A 13,171-nucleotide genomic window follows, 5' to 3' on the forward strand; every position below is an offset into this window, starting at 1 on the left:
CAGAATAAGTGCATCTGCAATCATCCACAGGGAATTATGGAGAATCCAAGAGTTTAATTTAGTTATTTAAGACAGTCTGTGATGATGATGATGATGATGATGATGATGATGATGATAATAATAATAATAATAATGTGATGATAATTGGTAATTTGGTAATTTGGCTTGAAAGGGGGGGGCAGTCCAGTGACCCTGCTGAACAGCAGTGACAGGTGGAGAGGTCTACTTTCAACCGCCCTACTGAGGGTGGAGAAGAGAGAGGTGGAGGAGGGGTAGAGGACAGAGAAGCAACAGTCTCACTCCTGCGGTGTGCGTCCTGTAGGACGTTCGTTTATGAAGGACAGTGCTGAAGATACAGGGTCCACTTCCATAAAAACATTTCACTGTGTTCAAAACAAAATGGCCCAGCAGTGCGTTCGCCCTAAGACATTCTCATGAACTGATCTTTGGCTGAGTAGACACTTGAACCAGCACACAATACACAGGGACACACAAAATGTGCACAAGAACCAATAAGCCAACCAGAACCAGTAGCGGTAGTAGGGTAGTAGTGTAAATGGCTGAAAGAGCACCAGTCTCTCCAGTAAGAGCAGAGAGCATGCTGGGAATATTTGACCGCTCATCTCTCTGGGTTTACCACACTGTATAACTAGTACATTTAAAACTGTTCAGCAGGATGTTAACAGTAGTAACTGATCTCACAGTTACAGACATTAATTGGTCATTGATGCTTTGAGGAATAGTGTAACAAACACATACATGCACATTTGCACTTAGCCTATTCTTCCATAGCGAACATCTGTCTGAGCGCACACACACCCCGTGATCTGGTTTAACCAGCCCCGGCTGCCACAACACAGCTATTGCACCTGTGTCTGAACAAGGACAGATAGACTCACGCACCATTAATAAAGCCAATTACAGCTTCTAACGAACTCGGCCAGGTGTGGAAACACACACACACACACACACACATGCTAAGCTATAGTAACGTAGCTTTGAAAGCAACACTTTGAACCATGCCTCAGTTTCCCGATGAAGCTCTCAGCCCCGCGAGACAGGTCGGTGGGGTCCACGGAGATGAGGTAATTCGATGTCTTGCTCTTCTTCCTCTTCCTTCCAGCTAACAGAAACACCTGCAGCAGAAGAGCGTGGGATGAACCAGCAGGTGGCGCTGCTGCACAGCTGCTGCTCAAATGCACAGTGCCACAGGCCTCGTTCACATTTATTACAGCTTGTTTAAAGGAAAATTAAATTTCTAGTTTTATTGGTGTTAAACATTAGAAACAATGTTTGTGGAGGTGTCTTGTTTGTGCTTGTGTGTGTGTGCTTGTGTGTGTGTGTGTGTGTGTGTGTGTGTGTGTGTGTGTGTGTGTGTGTGTGTGTGTGTGTGTGTGTGTGTGTGAAGGCAAAAATTACTTTTAGAAATGGCAGTATTCTTTTCATGCATCAGTGTGTGGTATCCTAAAACTGCCTGGGGTTATTTCACAACTCCCTGTTGTCACAGATCAACCTCTAACCTCTGACCTCTCCATTCGAGGTGTGGTCTTCCTTCATTTATGTCTATATATGTATTAACTTTGGGTATGGTTCTGCGTGTTTATCCTTCGCACCTGTTACTAAATATAGATTAAAGATTTATTTTGAGGTTAAATCTCCATGTAGTGCAACTTTGGTCTTATTTCTCATGATTCCTCATAAGACTTCCATGATTCAATACACCTGTTTCTGGCCAAGCATAAGTTCTCCCGATCTTCCGGAGATAAAGGCCTGACTTTACTCACCTTCTTGCCGTCCTCTCTCTCGAGGTGGAGGTAGTAGGTGGGGTACATGCCACGATCCATTCCTTTCTTGTCACGTGTGATCCTGCATTTGACGGTCACTCCCTGTGGGGCGGGCCTCAGCGTGAACTCCTCCAGGTCCCCCACGTCTATGGGTGGCTCGCAGGCAACTGGGGTGGAGGCTGAGGCCGCCTCCTGCCACACAGAGCACACCCTTAAAGGTTTGCCTCCACCCATAACCACGCCTACAGCCTATCACATGGCCATCACACTCGTTAGGGGCCATGTTTAGGCGCTCGTTAGGGGCTATGTTTAGGCGCTCGTTAGGGGCCATGTTTAGGCACTCGTTATGGGCTATGTTCAGGCGCTCGTTAGGGGCCATGTTTAGGTGCTCATTTGGGGCCATGTTTAGGCGCTCGTTAGGGGCTATGTTTAGGCACTCATTAGGGGCTATGTTTAGGCACTCGTTAGGGGCCATGTTTAGGCGCTCGTTATGGGGCCATGTTTAGGCGCTCGTTAGGGGCCATGTTTAGGCGCTCGTTATGGGGCCATGTTTAGGCACTCGTTAAGGGCCATGTTTAGGCACTCGTTAGGGGCCATGTTTAGGCACTCGTTAGGGGCCATGTTTAAGTCAGATCCAGACTGACTGATTGTTAGAAGGCAAGTGGCAGGTCTCACATGGGTATTGGCTGTCCTCTCTCTCCCACTGACATGGTCCTGCTAGTCACTCGTACGGAGGAAGTGAAGTAATTTTATATTCTGAACATGAACTAAATCTCCATAGAGCTCAGAACTCCAGACATGACAGATGCCAAGTCTGATACACTAGAGAGTTGGAAACCCTCTTCACTCTACAGTGAACAGGTGATATAAAAGGCAAAGGAAAAATGTATTGACACTGAAAATATGGGAGATACCTAACCTTTCATTGTGGTAGAACTGTTTAAAAATATCCTCATAAGAAACATTTGTCTGTACCCTCAACAGATATGTGTATATATTTAAATCTTATGAATAAAATAGATTCCTATGGATGTTTTTGCCTTTTTAAAAGCAGCCTTTTCAAAAGTCTTTATGAATGTCTTTCAGGAGCTTTTCCTAAGCGTGTGTGTGTGTGTGTGTGTGTGTGTGTGTGTGTGTGTGTGTGTGTGTGTGTGTATTTAGGCATGGTAAGCCAGGTGTTCCAGTTTCACTGTGGTACAAATAAGCAGGAAACACAGCCAGACACTCATCTGGCTCAGGTAAAACCTCGATTGATGACGGCTGTGTGACTCCCATGTTGATCGCACCTGTGCCCTCAAGTCTCTAAAACCACAATTGGACGCTATCTCCACACCAACTAATGATTTGGGAGGGTTGCAACAAGAAGGTAGCGTCTGCAGTCATCAAACCACAAACATGAACACCTGGACCTTGTGAAACATTACTGGAACTCTGAGTGGAGCCACGTTCTGTAGTCACGGGAGACAAGAATAGATCTTTCTTTGGCAGACAACGAGGTCATACAGAAAAGAATTTAACCTCACTGTGACATCACAGACATCATACCAAGGGGTTTAAATAAAAAATCTCGCCGCCTCTATCGGAAGGCTAAAATTGGATCTTGGCACAATGTTCCAGCAGGACAGCAATCCAAAGAAAAAGTCCTGATCCGCACAGAAATGGTTCAGTGACCACAGGCCCACGCCTCAGAGTCGGCCACAGAAGCACAGGCGTAATTATGCTGCAAAGCTTGAGAGCTTTAGACGATTCAATAGGGAAATACAATTATGATTCTGACAGTGCTACAACAAAACTGGGAAGCAAACTTGTACAAACTGATCTGAATGAGTGAAAAGTATATATAGCTCAATATATAATATAAAAGGTTTATATATATGTTTATCAAATGTGCATGTGTAGAATATTGGGCAAATGTTTGTGTATATACCGGTAATGCAGATTTGTGTATGTAGATTATGGGTCAAATGCAAATTTGCAACTACGATTGCCCATAACTTTCTGTATTTCTGCTTTATTCAGTTGTGATATCATCAAATTATCATTCAAATGCTGGTTGGCATATGTCTTTGTGAAAATGATACATATGTGCGTGCCCTCATCACCCAGTATTGAAGGACAATTCTCTGTTACTCATCAGAGCACGGGAATGAAGTCACTACACACAGGCCAGTGATGTGTGAAGTGTGTTTGTGAAAGATGATCATTTTTTGAAAGATTAGATTTTTATTATAAGAACAAAGATCTTTCCCACTGCCTTTTATGCTAAATATGACCACTAATTATGTTGAGTGCTGTGTATCAAAGATGCAAACAAAGATATAAATAGTTTTTGCATTGGTGTGACAACAGCACTGAAAATACTGAGAATATATTCACAAATATTCCATTAAAATGTGTCTATGAACCCAAGAGAGTCAGGCAAGCCCAGAGGGACATGTTCTGGCCAGGGACAGGGGGAGATGTTCTGGGCAGAGACAGGGGGAGATGTTCTGGGCATGTAGACACGTGCCCAGCAGAAATTGCAGAGGCTCTCATTTAACCATTTTAAGTAAAAGCATCAGACATACAGACGTTAAATTTATGACCAGTATGAGTTTAACAATAACCAGGGTTAACATTAGCACTTGGTTGATAGACATTTGCATATGGTATGATAATATGATTCTTGATTCTATATCACTGATTATAATAACATTTAATAAGAGCTACTGTTTAATCTGTGACGTTCTCCAGTTTAGCACTGATTTCAAAACATCCACAACCATTTGCCTCTTGTCTGGTGTGGACCAATGAATGGATCCCTTACTGGTCTGGTGTAGACCAATGAAGGCATACCTTGCTGGACTTCTTACTGGTGGCAGAGCCTGGTCTAGTGTTGCTGTTCAGCTGAGAGGAACTTGAGCTGACTTCATCATCTTCCTCCTCCTCTTCATCAAAATTCATGCTACTGGAGATTCCTGATAAAAACACAATGCTGCTCAGTCAATAACAGTCTTCATAGCTATGGAAGTGAACTACTCAGAAAACATATTCGCTGCACAGACCATAGATCATACAGCTGCCTAATCTGACATTTGCAAAAACATCATTAATGAAGGGTTTATAAGGTGTTATTAATGAAGGGTTTATAAGGTGTTACTAATAAAGGGTTTATAAGAGTTTATAAGGTGTTATTTCTTGGCTATAACAAATTATCTTAGATCTGATCTAAGAATAAGACAACAGCACCAATCTGCAAGTGACATTTCTTACAAACTCTTTGGAAGAGTTTGAGAAAGAGAGAGAAACTGTCAAAAGCACAGAAGCTGCTTCTTACATGTAAGGGTGTGAGTTCCCCTCAGGACATGTTGCTGATGGCACGATGTTATGAAACAGGGGGTTAATGTTAGTTAGCTTAATTAACGCTGTTAGATACACTGCCATCCTGTCTAGTTACCATCTCTTGAAAAGGGGCTCTTTCTCTCTCTGTCTCTCTGCTGTGTGTTCTGCCAGTCTGTTGAGTTCTGTTACTCTAGTACCTTTCTTCAGCATGGTAACCCGGAGGTCTTGCTTTCCCTGGGCCTGTGAGCTGCTCACTGCCTCCCCCACGCCCTGGCCCGGGCCCTCCTGGACGGGAGAGTGGCCCACCGTGAGGATATGGATCTGGCTGCCCAGGTTCTGGCCTTCGTCCTGGAAGGCAGCTGGTCCATCAATCCCTGCGGTACCACCACAACAACACGGCAACAACCAACCACCTGTCCATCAGCGGCCCGGGCAGGTTGCGTACTCGAGACCCACACGCAGCGCACACACACGCTAACACGTACACATGCGCATGCATATGTTCCATCAAAAGCATGCATCATAATCCCGGATGCTGTCATGAACATGGGGACACATGCAAATTCTAATGCGCTGATCAGAGATCAGTCACCTCTGGGCGCAACGCAAAATTTACCTGCCCTAACCAGCACAGTGGTCCTCTAAAAGCCCTTTAAATGCCGTCTCATCTATGATCATCTATGACCTCTGTAGTTATCTTCCTCACCCTTTCAGAGGCTGTGGGCTCACAACTAATTGCTTATTGTGTTCTCGTGAGAAGTTCCAGTCCTTAGGTGTTAGGCGTGAGGATCAGGCTGCCCTTAACGTTCCTGGTGGGCAGATTCCATGTGGTCCTTAATGACCCTGACCACGGCCATGCTGGTCCAATCGAGTCGTTCTGCGTTGAAAGAGCGAACCTCACAGTGCCGCTCTCACAAAACAACAAGACAGAGGACAAACAGGCGGCTGGAGAACGGCCCTGTTTGAAACCAGTGATTGCAGAATAATCGCCGCAGCATTTAGAGAGTAATTACAGCTTTTCTTAATGCGTGTATCAACATGGCTGCTCCAGTGAGAAGGGTTAGGGAGGGATAATCAGGGACTGAAAAAATTACACTCAGTTCAAGGAGCAGACTGAGAGAGAGACAGACAGAGAGAGAGAGAGAGAGACAGAGAGAAAGAGAAAAAGAGAGAGATGTCGAGTCAGAAAGCCAAGTTGATTAGTGAGACAGGGACAGGGAGAAAAAAGGTGAAGAGAGGGAGAGAGGGAGGGGGAGTGAGAGAGAGAGAGAGAGAGCAACAACAGAGATTATCCCAAAGGGAAATGGAGAAACTGAGAGAAGCAATATTGATTATACTGAATAGTCAAAAAGAACAGATGACAATTCAGTGTGCTCATCTTGCAAACAAGCTGTTCTTATCAATGTGTGGCAATACAGCAGATCCACATAACATTTATGGGGACAGAGAGGGGGAGGGAGGGAGGGAGGGAAAGAGAGAGAGAGAGAGAGAGAGAGAGAGAGCAACAAAGATCCACATAACCATTATGGGTGTAGCGGGTAACATCTCAAAGCCTGTCGGCATTTGTGATTCCACTCCTCTCCTCTAGAGGTCCTCATCCCCAGAATACAAAATCAGCTGTTATGCACAGCACACCCTACATAACCAGCCATCACACCTTACTCTGCAAATACTGTGCAGAGTATTGCCACTGTTCTCTTAGCGTCTTCCAGCATCCTTTATCATCTTTCGACTATTTAGTCCGTTACTCTGGAGTTTTGCCCCTTTTGGATACCTCAGCCCTCCACTGCCTGTCGGACCTCAACCTTTGCTTTACCTTGTTTTCGTACTCCGACTGGAGAAGATTGTCCATTAAAAATGACCTTCCCTGCATATGTATGTCCCCAAAGCTCAGGATCGTCACATAGCCTTGCAGCTGTGACCCAAACCGTCACATTTTTGTTCCGAACGCTCACACCTCATATCGCCCTCAGACGACGTTTGGTGGAACGTGTGCTCTTAGTGTAAGACTACGTTTGTTACCATCGTGAGTGACCTGACACCAGCCAAGGAAACACCCAGCGTGGCGTCGCCTCGTTGCTGTCAGTGCTACAAGACGAAAGACAAGAGCGCAGCTTGGATCTCAGTGTGGAGACGGGACGCTTTCTGTGAGAGGACCGTGGAGGCCAAAGAAACTAGAGCCAAACTGTCAAGCAGCAACCGTAGTCAGTCTGCTTTGGTTTGAGCTTTTAACACCCTATTTCATTTTTAATTAGAGCAGTGAATTAGCACTGTGGTGAATTGGGTTCTAAATATGTCTTCATAGTACATACACTGACCTCCGCAAGCATCAGAACAGGGACGTTACGACGTTAAGCTGCATTGTTAGTGTGTATTCAAGCGTTGGGCTTAGACAGGAGTGTGAGTTTATATACGTATTCACGTGTCCTGTATCAGATTCCTATTATAGCATTTCTGTGAGTAGAGCACCCATTTTTGGTTAGCGTAAATATTGGGACAGTGGACAGTAGGCTACTGCTTAAATGTTTACAGTGTTAAGGCTGAGGCTGGCCAGGCCACAGAAAACAGGGCACACCAGAGAATCTCACCAGAGATAAGAGCCAAACCTTTCAATGTGCTGCTCTGTTGGTTGTCTGCTGTTATCAGTGCCTTGAGTGTGAGCGTAAAGTCAGAATGAGTTTGGCTCATTAACTGTCAGGGCTGGCTCGGATGCCACAGCTTCTACCTCCAGAAGAGGCACCCGAGTCAGTCCTAGACTAGCTGGGCGCAATCAGCGCTGATCCGTTTCAGCCGTTTCTAAGGCTTCTTAAGGAAGCTTGGTGAAGCGGATCACTGCTGATTCGTTTTGGTGTCTTGCCGTCACGGTCTCAGCCTTCTCTCTCTCTCTCTCTCTCTCTCTCTCTCTCTCTCGTCTCTTCTCTAGTGTTGCGTGTCGTTACAAGGTGTCTCATCACCTTTATCTCTCTTACTTACCTGTCACTTATTCGAGTATCTACCTCCTGCGCCACTTCTGGCCCTTCTCAAGTTTTCCTCCAGCTTTATCTCTTCCTGTCAGTTACTCTTTTATTTTTGGGAAAGGTTTTGTTTTGTTGCGGCGTTTGCATGTGTCTCTGTCTTGGAGGGGGTCAGAGAACAGACGTCTGATGGCCTTCATTGATTCAGGGGCAGCCGCCAACTTTATTGACGCCTCTCTCGTAGAAGAATTGGGAATACCCCTGTTTAGCTTGGATAAGCCTCTCAAGGTAGCTGCTGTAGACGGCCGAGCTTTAAGTTCTGGTGAGGTCGCCAAACAAACTGTGCCCATAGAGATGAGTATAGGAGGGCATCATGAACAGATCTCTCTGTATGTAATCAGTGCTCCCCAAATGCGTCTTATCCTGGGTTTTCCCTGGTTACAACGGCATAACCCAGAAGTCGACTGGTTGTCGCGCACAGTAAAGGATTGGAGCCAGATCTGTAAAGAGACCTGTTTAAAGAAGGAGCTCGATTCCCCTATTAAATGTCCACATGACGCCGTGGACCTTACTCAGGTCCCCACTGAATATCATGACCTGGCTGAGGTATTTAGCAAACAAAAGGCTGGCTTCCTTCCCCCTCACAGGGCCTACGACATGGCCATAGACCTGCTACCCGGGGCGAGCCCACCCAGGGGCCGTCTCTTCTCTCTGGCTGCCCCGGAACGCAAGGCTATGGAAGAGTATGTCAAGGAGGCACTTGCTGCAGGTTTTATTCGTCCCTCAACTTCACCCGCCGGTGCTGGTTTCTTCTTCGTAGGGAAAAAAGATGGCGGATTGAGGCCATGTATAGATTACCGTGGTCTCAATAAGGCGACCGTCAAAGACCGCCACCCATTACCCCTCATGGCCACAGCATTCGAGGCATTACAAAAAGCCACTATATTTTCCAAATTAGACCTTCGTAGTGCTTACAACCTGGTCAGGATTAGAGAAGGGGATGAGTGGAAGACCGCCTTTATCACCCCATCAGGCCACTATGAATATTTAGTGATGCCATTTGGTTTAATGAACGCCCCTGCTGTTTTTCAGCGCTTTATAAACGAAGTGCTCAGAGAAGCCCTTGATCGGTATGCCTTCGTCTACCTAGACGACATCCTCATCTACAGTGACTCTGTGTCCGAGCATATCAAACATGTGAGGCGTATCCTCCAACTCTTGCATGAGAACCATCTGTATGTTAAGTTGGAGAAATCGCTCTTCCATATCCAGGAAGTAGCCTTTTTAGGGTACAGGATAGCCCCTAATACTCTGGCTATGGACCCGACCAAAATTCGGGCAGTGACCCAATGGCCTACTCCCGCATCACTACGCCAAGTCCAGCGGTTCCTGGGTTTTGCCAATTTTTATCGCCGCTTCATAAAGGGGTTCAGTACCCTGGCGGCCCCACTCATTAACCTCACTAAGAAAACCCCAGGTCCGTTTATGTGGTCTCCTGAGGCCCAGCAGTCATTCGATAGGCTCAAAAAGCAGTTTACCTCTGAGCCAATCCTCCGTATGCCTGACCCTGACCTACCCTTTATCGTTGAGGTCGATGCCTCAGATTACGGAGTGGGCGCCATTCTCTCCCAACGATCGGGCACCCCCCAGAAACTTCATCCGTGTGCTTATTTTTCACACCGCATGACACCTGCCGAGAGAAACTACGACGTCGGCGACAAGGAGCTGCTGGCTGTGAAACTGGCACTAGAAGAATGGAGGCATTGGTTAGAGGGGGCCAAAAACCCGTTCCTGGTCTGGACCGACCATAAAAATTTGGCCTACCTACAGCAGGCCAAACGTCTTAACCCAAGACAAGCTAGGTGGTCGCTTTTCTTTAGCCGGTTCGACTTTACTCTCTCCTATCGGCCTGGCACCAAAAACATAAAACCTGATGCGCTGTCTCGCCAGTGGGAGGTGCCAGCCGAATCGGTCGAGCCAAGCACAGTAATTCCCTCGTCCAAGATAGTAGCACCCATTCAGTGGGACGTCGAGGCTGCTGTCAAACGGTCGCTTACCCGTAGGCCTGGTCCTAGTGGGGTTCCTCCTGGCCGTCTTTATGTACATCCTTCTATGAGGAAGAAGGTGATGGAATGGGGCCATGACTCCCCTTTCGCTGCTCACCCGGGGGCACGCCGCACCCTTGAACTCCTGCGACGACGGTTCTGGTGGTCCGGCATGGACCAGGAGGTGGGGAACTACGTTTCGGCCTGTGGGACATGCGCCCGCAACAAGGCCTCTCATGCCAAACCCTCCGGTCTGCTGCGTCCCCTCCCCATCCCGTCCAGGCCTTGGACCCATGTGGCTCTTGACTTCGTTACTGGGTTGCCCCCCTCTCGGGGCAACACTACTATCCTGGTTATTGTTGACCGATTCTCAAAAGTGGCAAGGTTCCTAGCCCTGCCTAAGCTTCCCTCTGCTCGCGATACGGCCTCCTTATTTCTGCACAACATCGTCAGGCACCACGGTTTCCCTTCAGACGTGGTGTCTGATAGGGGGCCGCAGTTCACGAGTCGGTTTTGGGGTGCTTTCCTGAGCCTGTTGGGTGCCAAGGCCAGTCTGTCGTCGGGGTTTCATCCTCAGACCAATGGCCAGACTGAGAGGACCAACCAGGACCTTGAACAGACGCTCCGGTGCCTGGCGTCTTCTAATCCGTCCTCCTGGTCTGACCAGCTCTTGTGGGCTGAGTACGCCCACAACACATTATGGCACTCTGCTCTCGGCATGTCACCTTTTGAGTGTCTCTACGGGTACGCGCCTCCCATGTTCGCTGACCAGGAACAGGAGGTGGCTGTTCCAGGGGCCCGTGCCTTGGTGCGGCGGTGCCGGTTGGCATGGCGTAAGGCCCGCAAAGCCCTGTTGTCCGCTTCAGCTAGTTACCGCCGCAGTGCTGATAAGCACCGTCTCCCTGCCTTGTCCTTCCGCCCCGGGCAACGTGTCTGGCTGTCCGCCAAGGATCTGCCGGTCCGGGGTGGGACCAGGAAGTTGGCCCCTCGATACCTGGGTCCCTTCAAGGTTGACAGGCGGATAAATCCGGTTTCTTACCGGCTGTTGCTTCCCCCTTCCATGCGGGTCCATCCTGTTTTCCACGTCTCCCGTCTCCGCCCGGTTCTGTGTGGCATGCCCCGTGCTCCGGCTCCGCCGCCCCCCCGCATGGTCGATGGCGGCCCGGTGTACACCGTTAGTCGGTTGTTGGACCATCGCCGTGTTCGGGGTCGTGACCAGTACCTGGTGGACTGGGCAGGCTATGGACCCGAGGAACGGTCCTGGGTCCCCGCCTCTCGTGTTGTCGATCGGTCCCTGATTCGCGACTTCCGCCGTGACAGGGCTGTCACCCTGGGCCCGCGAGGTCTCGGGCCTAGAGGGGGGGGCTCTGTCAGGGCTGGCTCGGATGCCACAGCTTCTACCTCCAGAAGAGGCACCCGAGTCAGTCCTAGACTAGCTGGGCGCAATCAGCGCTGATCCGTTTCAGCCGTTTCTAAGGCTTCTTAAGGAAGCTTGGTGAAGCGGATCACTGCTGATTCGTTTTGGTGTCTTGCCGTCACGGTCTCAGCCTTCTCTCTCTCTCTCTCTCTCTCTCTCTCTCTCTCTCTCGTCTCTTCTCTAGTGTTGCGTGTCGTTACAAGGTGTCTCATCACCTTTATCTCTCTTACTTACCTGTCACTTATTCGAGTATCTACCTCCTGCGCCACTTCTGGCCCTTCTCAAGTTTTCCTCCAGCTTTATCTCTTCCTGTCAGTTACTCTTTTATTTTTGGGAAAGGTTTTGTTTTGTTGCGGCGTTTGCCTGTGTCCAGTCTTCCCCTGGAGTCCTTTGTTACGTTTTCACGCGTTGTAATACTTCCGCGTTATTTCGGTTGCCTTGGTTATTTATTCCTCCCGTGCCTAGACGGTTGAGTTTCGTTTACGCGTTGAGTTTTCCGCGTCTATTTTAGTTTCGTTTTGCTTCGGTGTGTGTGTGTGTTTTTATGTGCATGCAGATTGGTTTTCATACGGCATTTGGGTTCACGTTCCCCTTCGTTTCATAACGCAGTGTGTACCGATCTGTACGCCCTGCGTTACATTAACAGTAAGAAATGGTTGGAGTGTTGAGTGTGTTGAGTGTAGTGCAATAGTTTCTTTAAAGTTGTAGCCTAGGTCAACAATCAAATCAATTAATCATTGTCAAAAAGTGCAGAATATCAGTACTACTCTCAAGTTACTTCTGACGGCAGGTCCTTGGTTGTCAGGTGTCTAATGGACAGCACCAATTCCCCCTGATGCTTTTAGAGTAAATCCAGACTGTACGTATCATTAATGGATCACCACACTATCAGAAGTGATAAGTGAAATCCTGTCTGGATGCCCTGCATGGTTCGATCAGAGGCTACATGGCACAAGCATTATTCAGTATAATCACTCAGTATAATCACTCAGTATAATCACTCAGAAGAATCCCTCTTCAGTGTTACTGCACGACCCTCCTGTGCTGCAGACCTTGTCTGTCTTATGTAGCTACATTGTCTGGTGTTTTTGTTGTTGGTACCGATGAGACATGTGTAGCTTGTAATAAAGCATGTGTAATTTGGGGATATGTGTTCAGTAGTTCTGGGGACGTCAGGTACAGACATGTTCAGTAGTTCTGGGGACGTCAGGTACAGACATGTTCAGTAGTTCTGGGGACGTAATGTACAGACATGTTCAGTAGTTCTGGGGACGTAAGGTACAGACATGTTCAGTAGTTCTGGGGACGTAAGGTACAGACATGTTCAGTAGTTCTGGGGACGTAAGGTAGAGGTCTGCGCGGGACTGCTTTTTAAATCCTGCTCCCGCCCGCTCCCGCCCGCTCCCGCTTGTTTTAATCCCGCTCCCGCCAATAAATCGCTTGTTTTAATCCCGCTCCCGCCCGCCACATACACGTTTCTGTCGCCCACGCCCGCAATCCTAATATGAATTGAATTAATTAGATTTAGTACTTGAAATTTTCTTATGTATTTATTAAAACAGCAATATAGCGATGGATCGCGCTGTCCCATTTCTTACCACAGTCCAAACCAGGTAAGGTACAGACATGTTCAGTAGTTCTGGGGACGTA

The 13,171-nt window shown here is 47.8% G+C and overlaps 1 protein-coding gene across 4 annotated transcripts in view; it reads right to left on the reverse strand.

Moving 5' to 3' along the window:
- Nucleotides 1-13,171, reverse strand: part of tub (TUB bipartite transcription factor) — a 66,856-nt gene that overhangs the window by 4,560 nt on the left and 49,125 nt on the right. For 3 of the 4 annotated variants that reach the window (XM_077023974.1, XM_077023975.1, XM_077023976.1), the window contains 4 exons: nucleotides 5,303-5,479; nucleotides 4,620-4,741; nucleotides 1,785-1,976; nucleotides 1,024-1,136 (listed from right to left, as the gene is read on the reverse strand). In XM_077023974.1, coding sequence (XP_076880089.1) covers nucleotides 1,024-1,136; nucleotides 1,785-1,976; nucleotides 4,620-4,741; nucleotides 5,303-5,479 — 604 coding nt within the window. The remainder of the gene's footprint in view (nucleotides 1-1,023; nucleotides 1,137-1,784; nucleotides 1,977-4,619; nucleotides 4,742-5,302; nucleotides 5,480-13,171) is intronic. The other variant, XM_077023973.1, reaches the window with a different exon arrangement.

Source organism: Brachyhypopomus gauderio, chromosome 12, assembly GCF_052324685.1.
Source record: "Brachyhypopomus gauderio isolate BG-103 chromosome 12, BGAUD_0.2, whole genome shotgun sequence".
Taxonomy (NCBI): domain Eukaryota; kingdom Metazoa; phylum Chordata; class Actinopteri; order Gymnotiformes; family Hypopomidae; genus Brachyhypopomus; species Brachyhypopomus gauderio.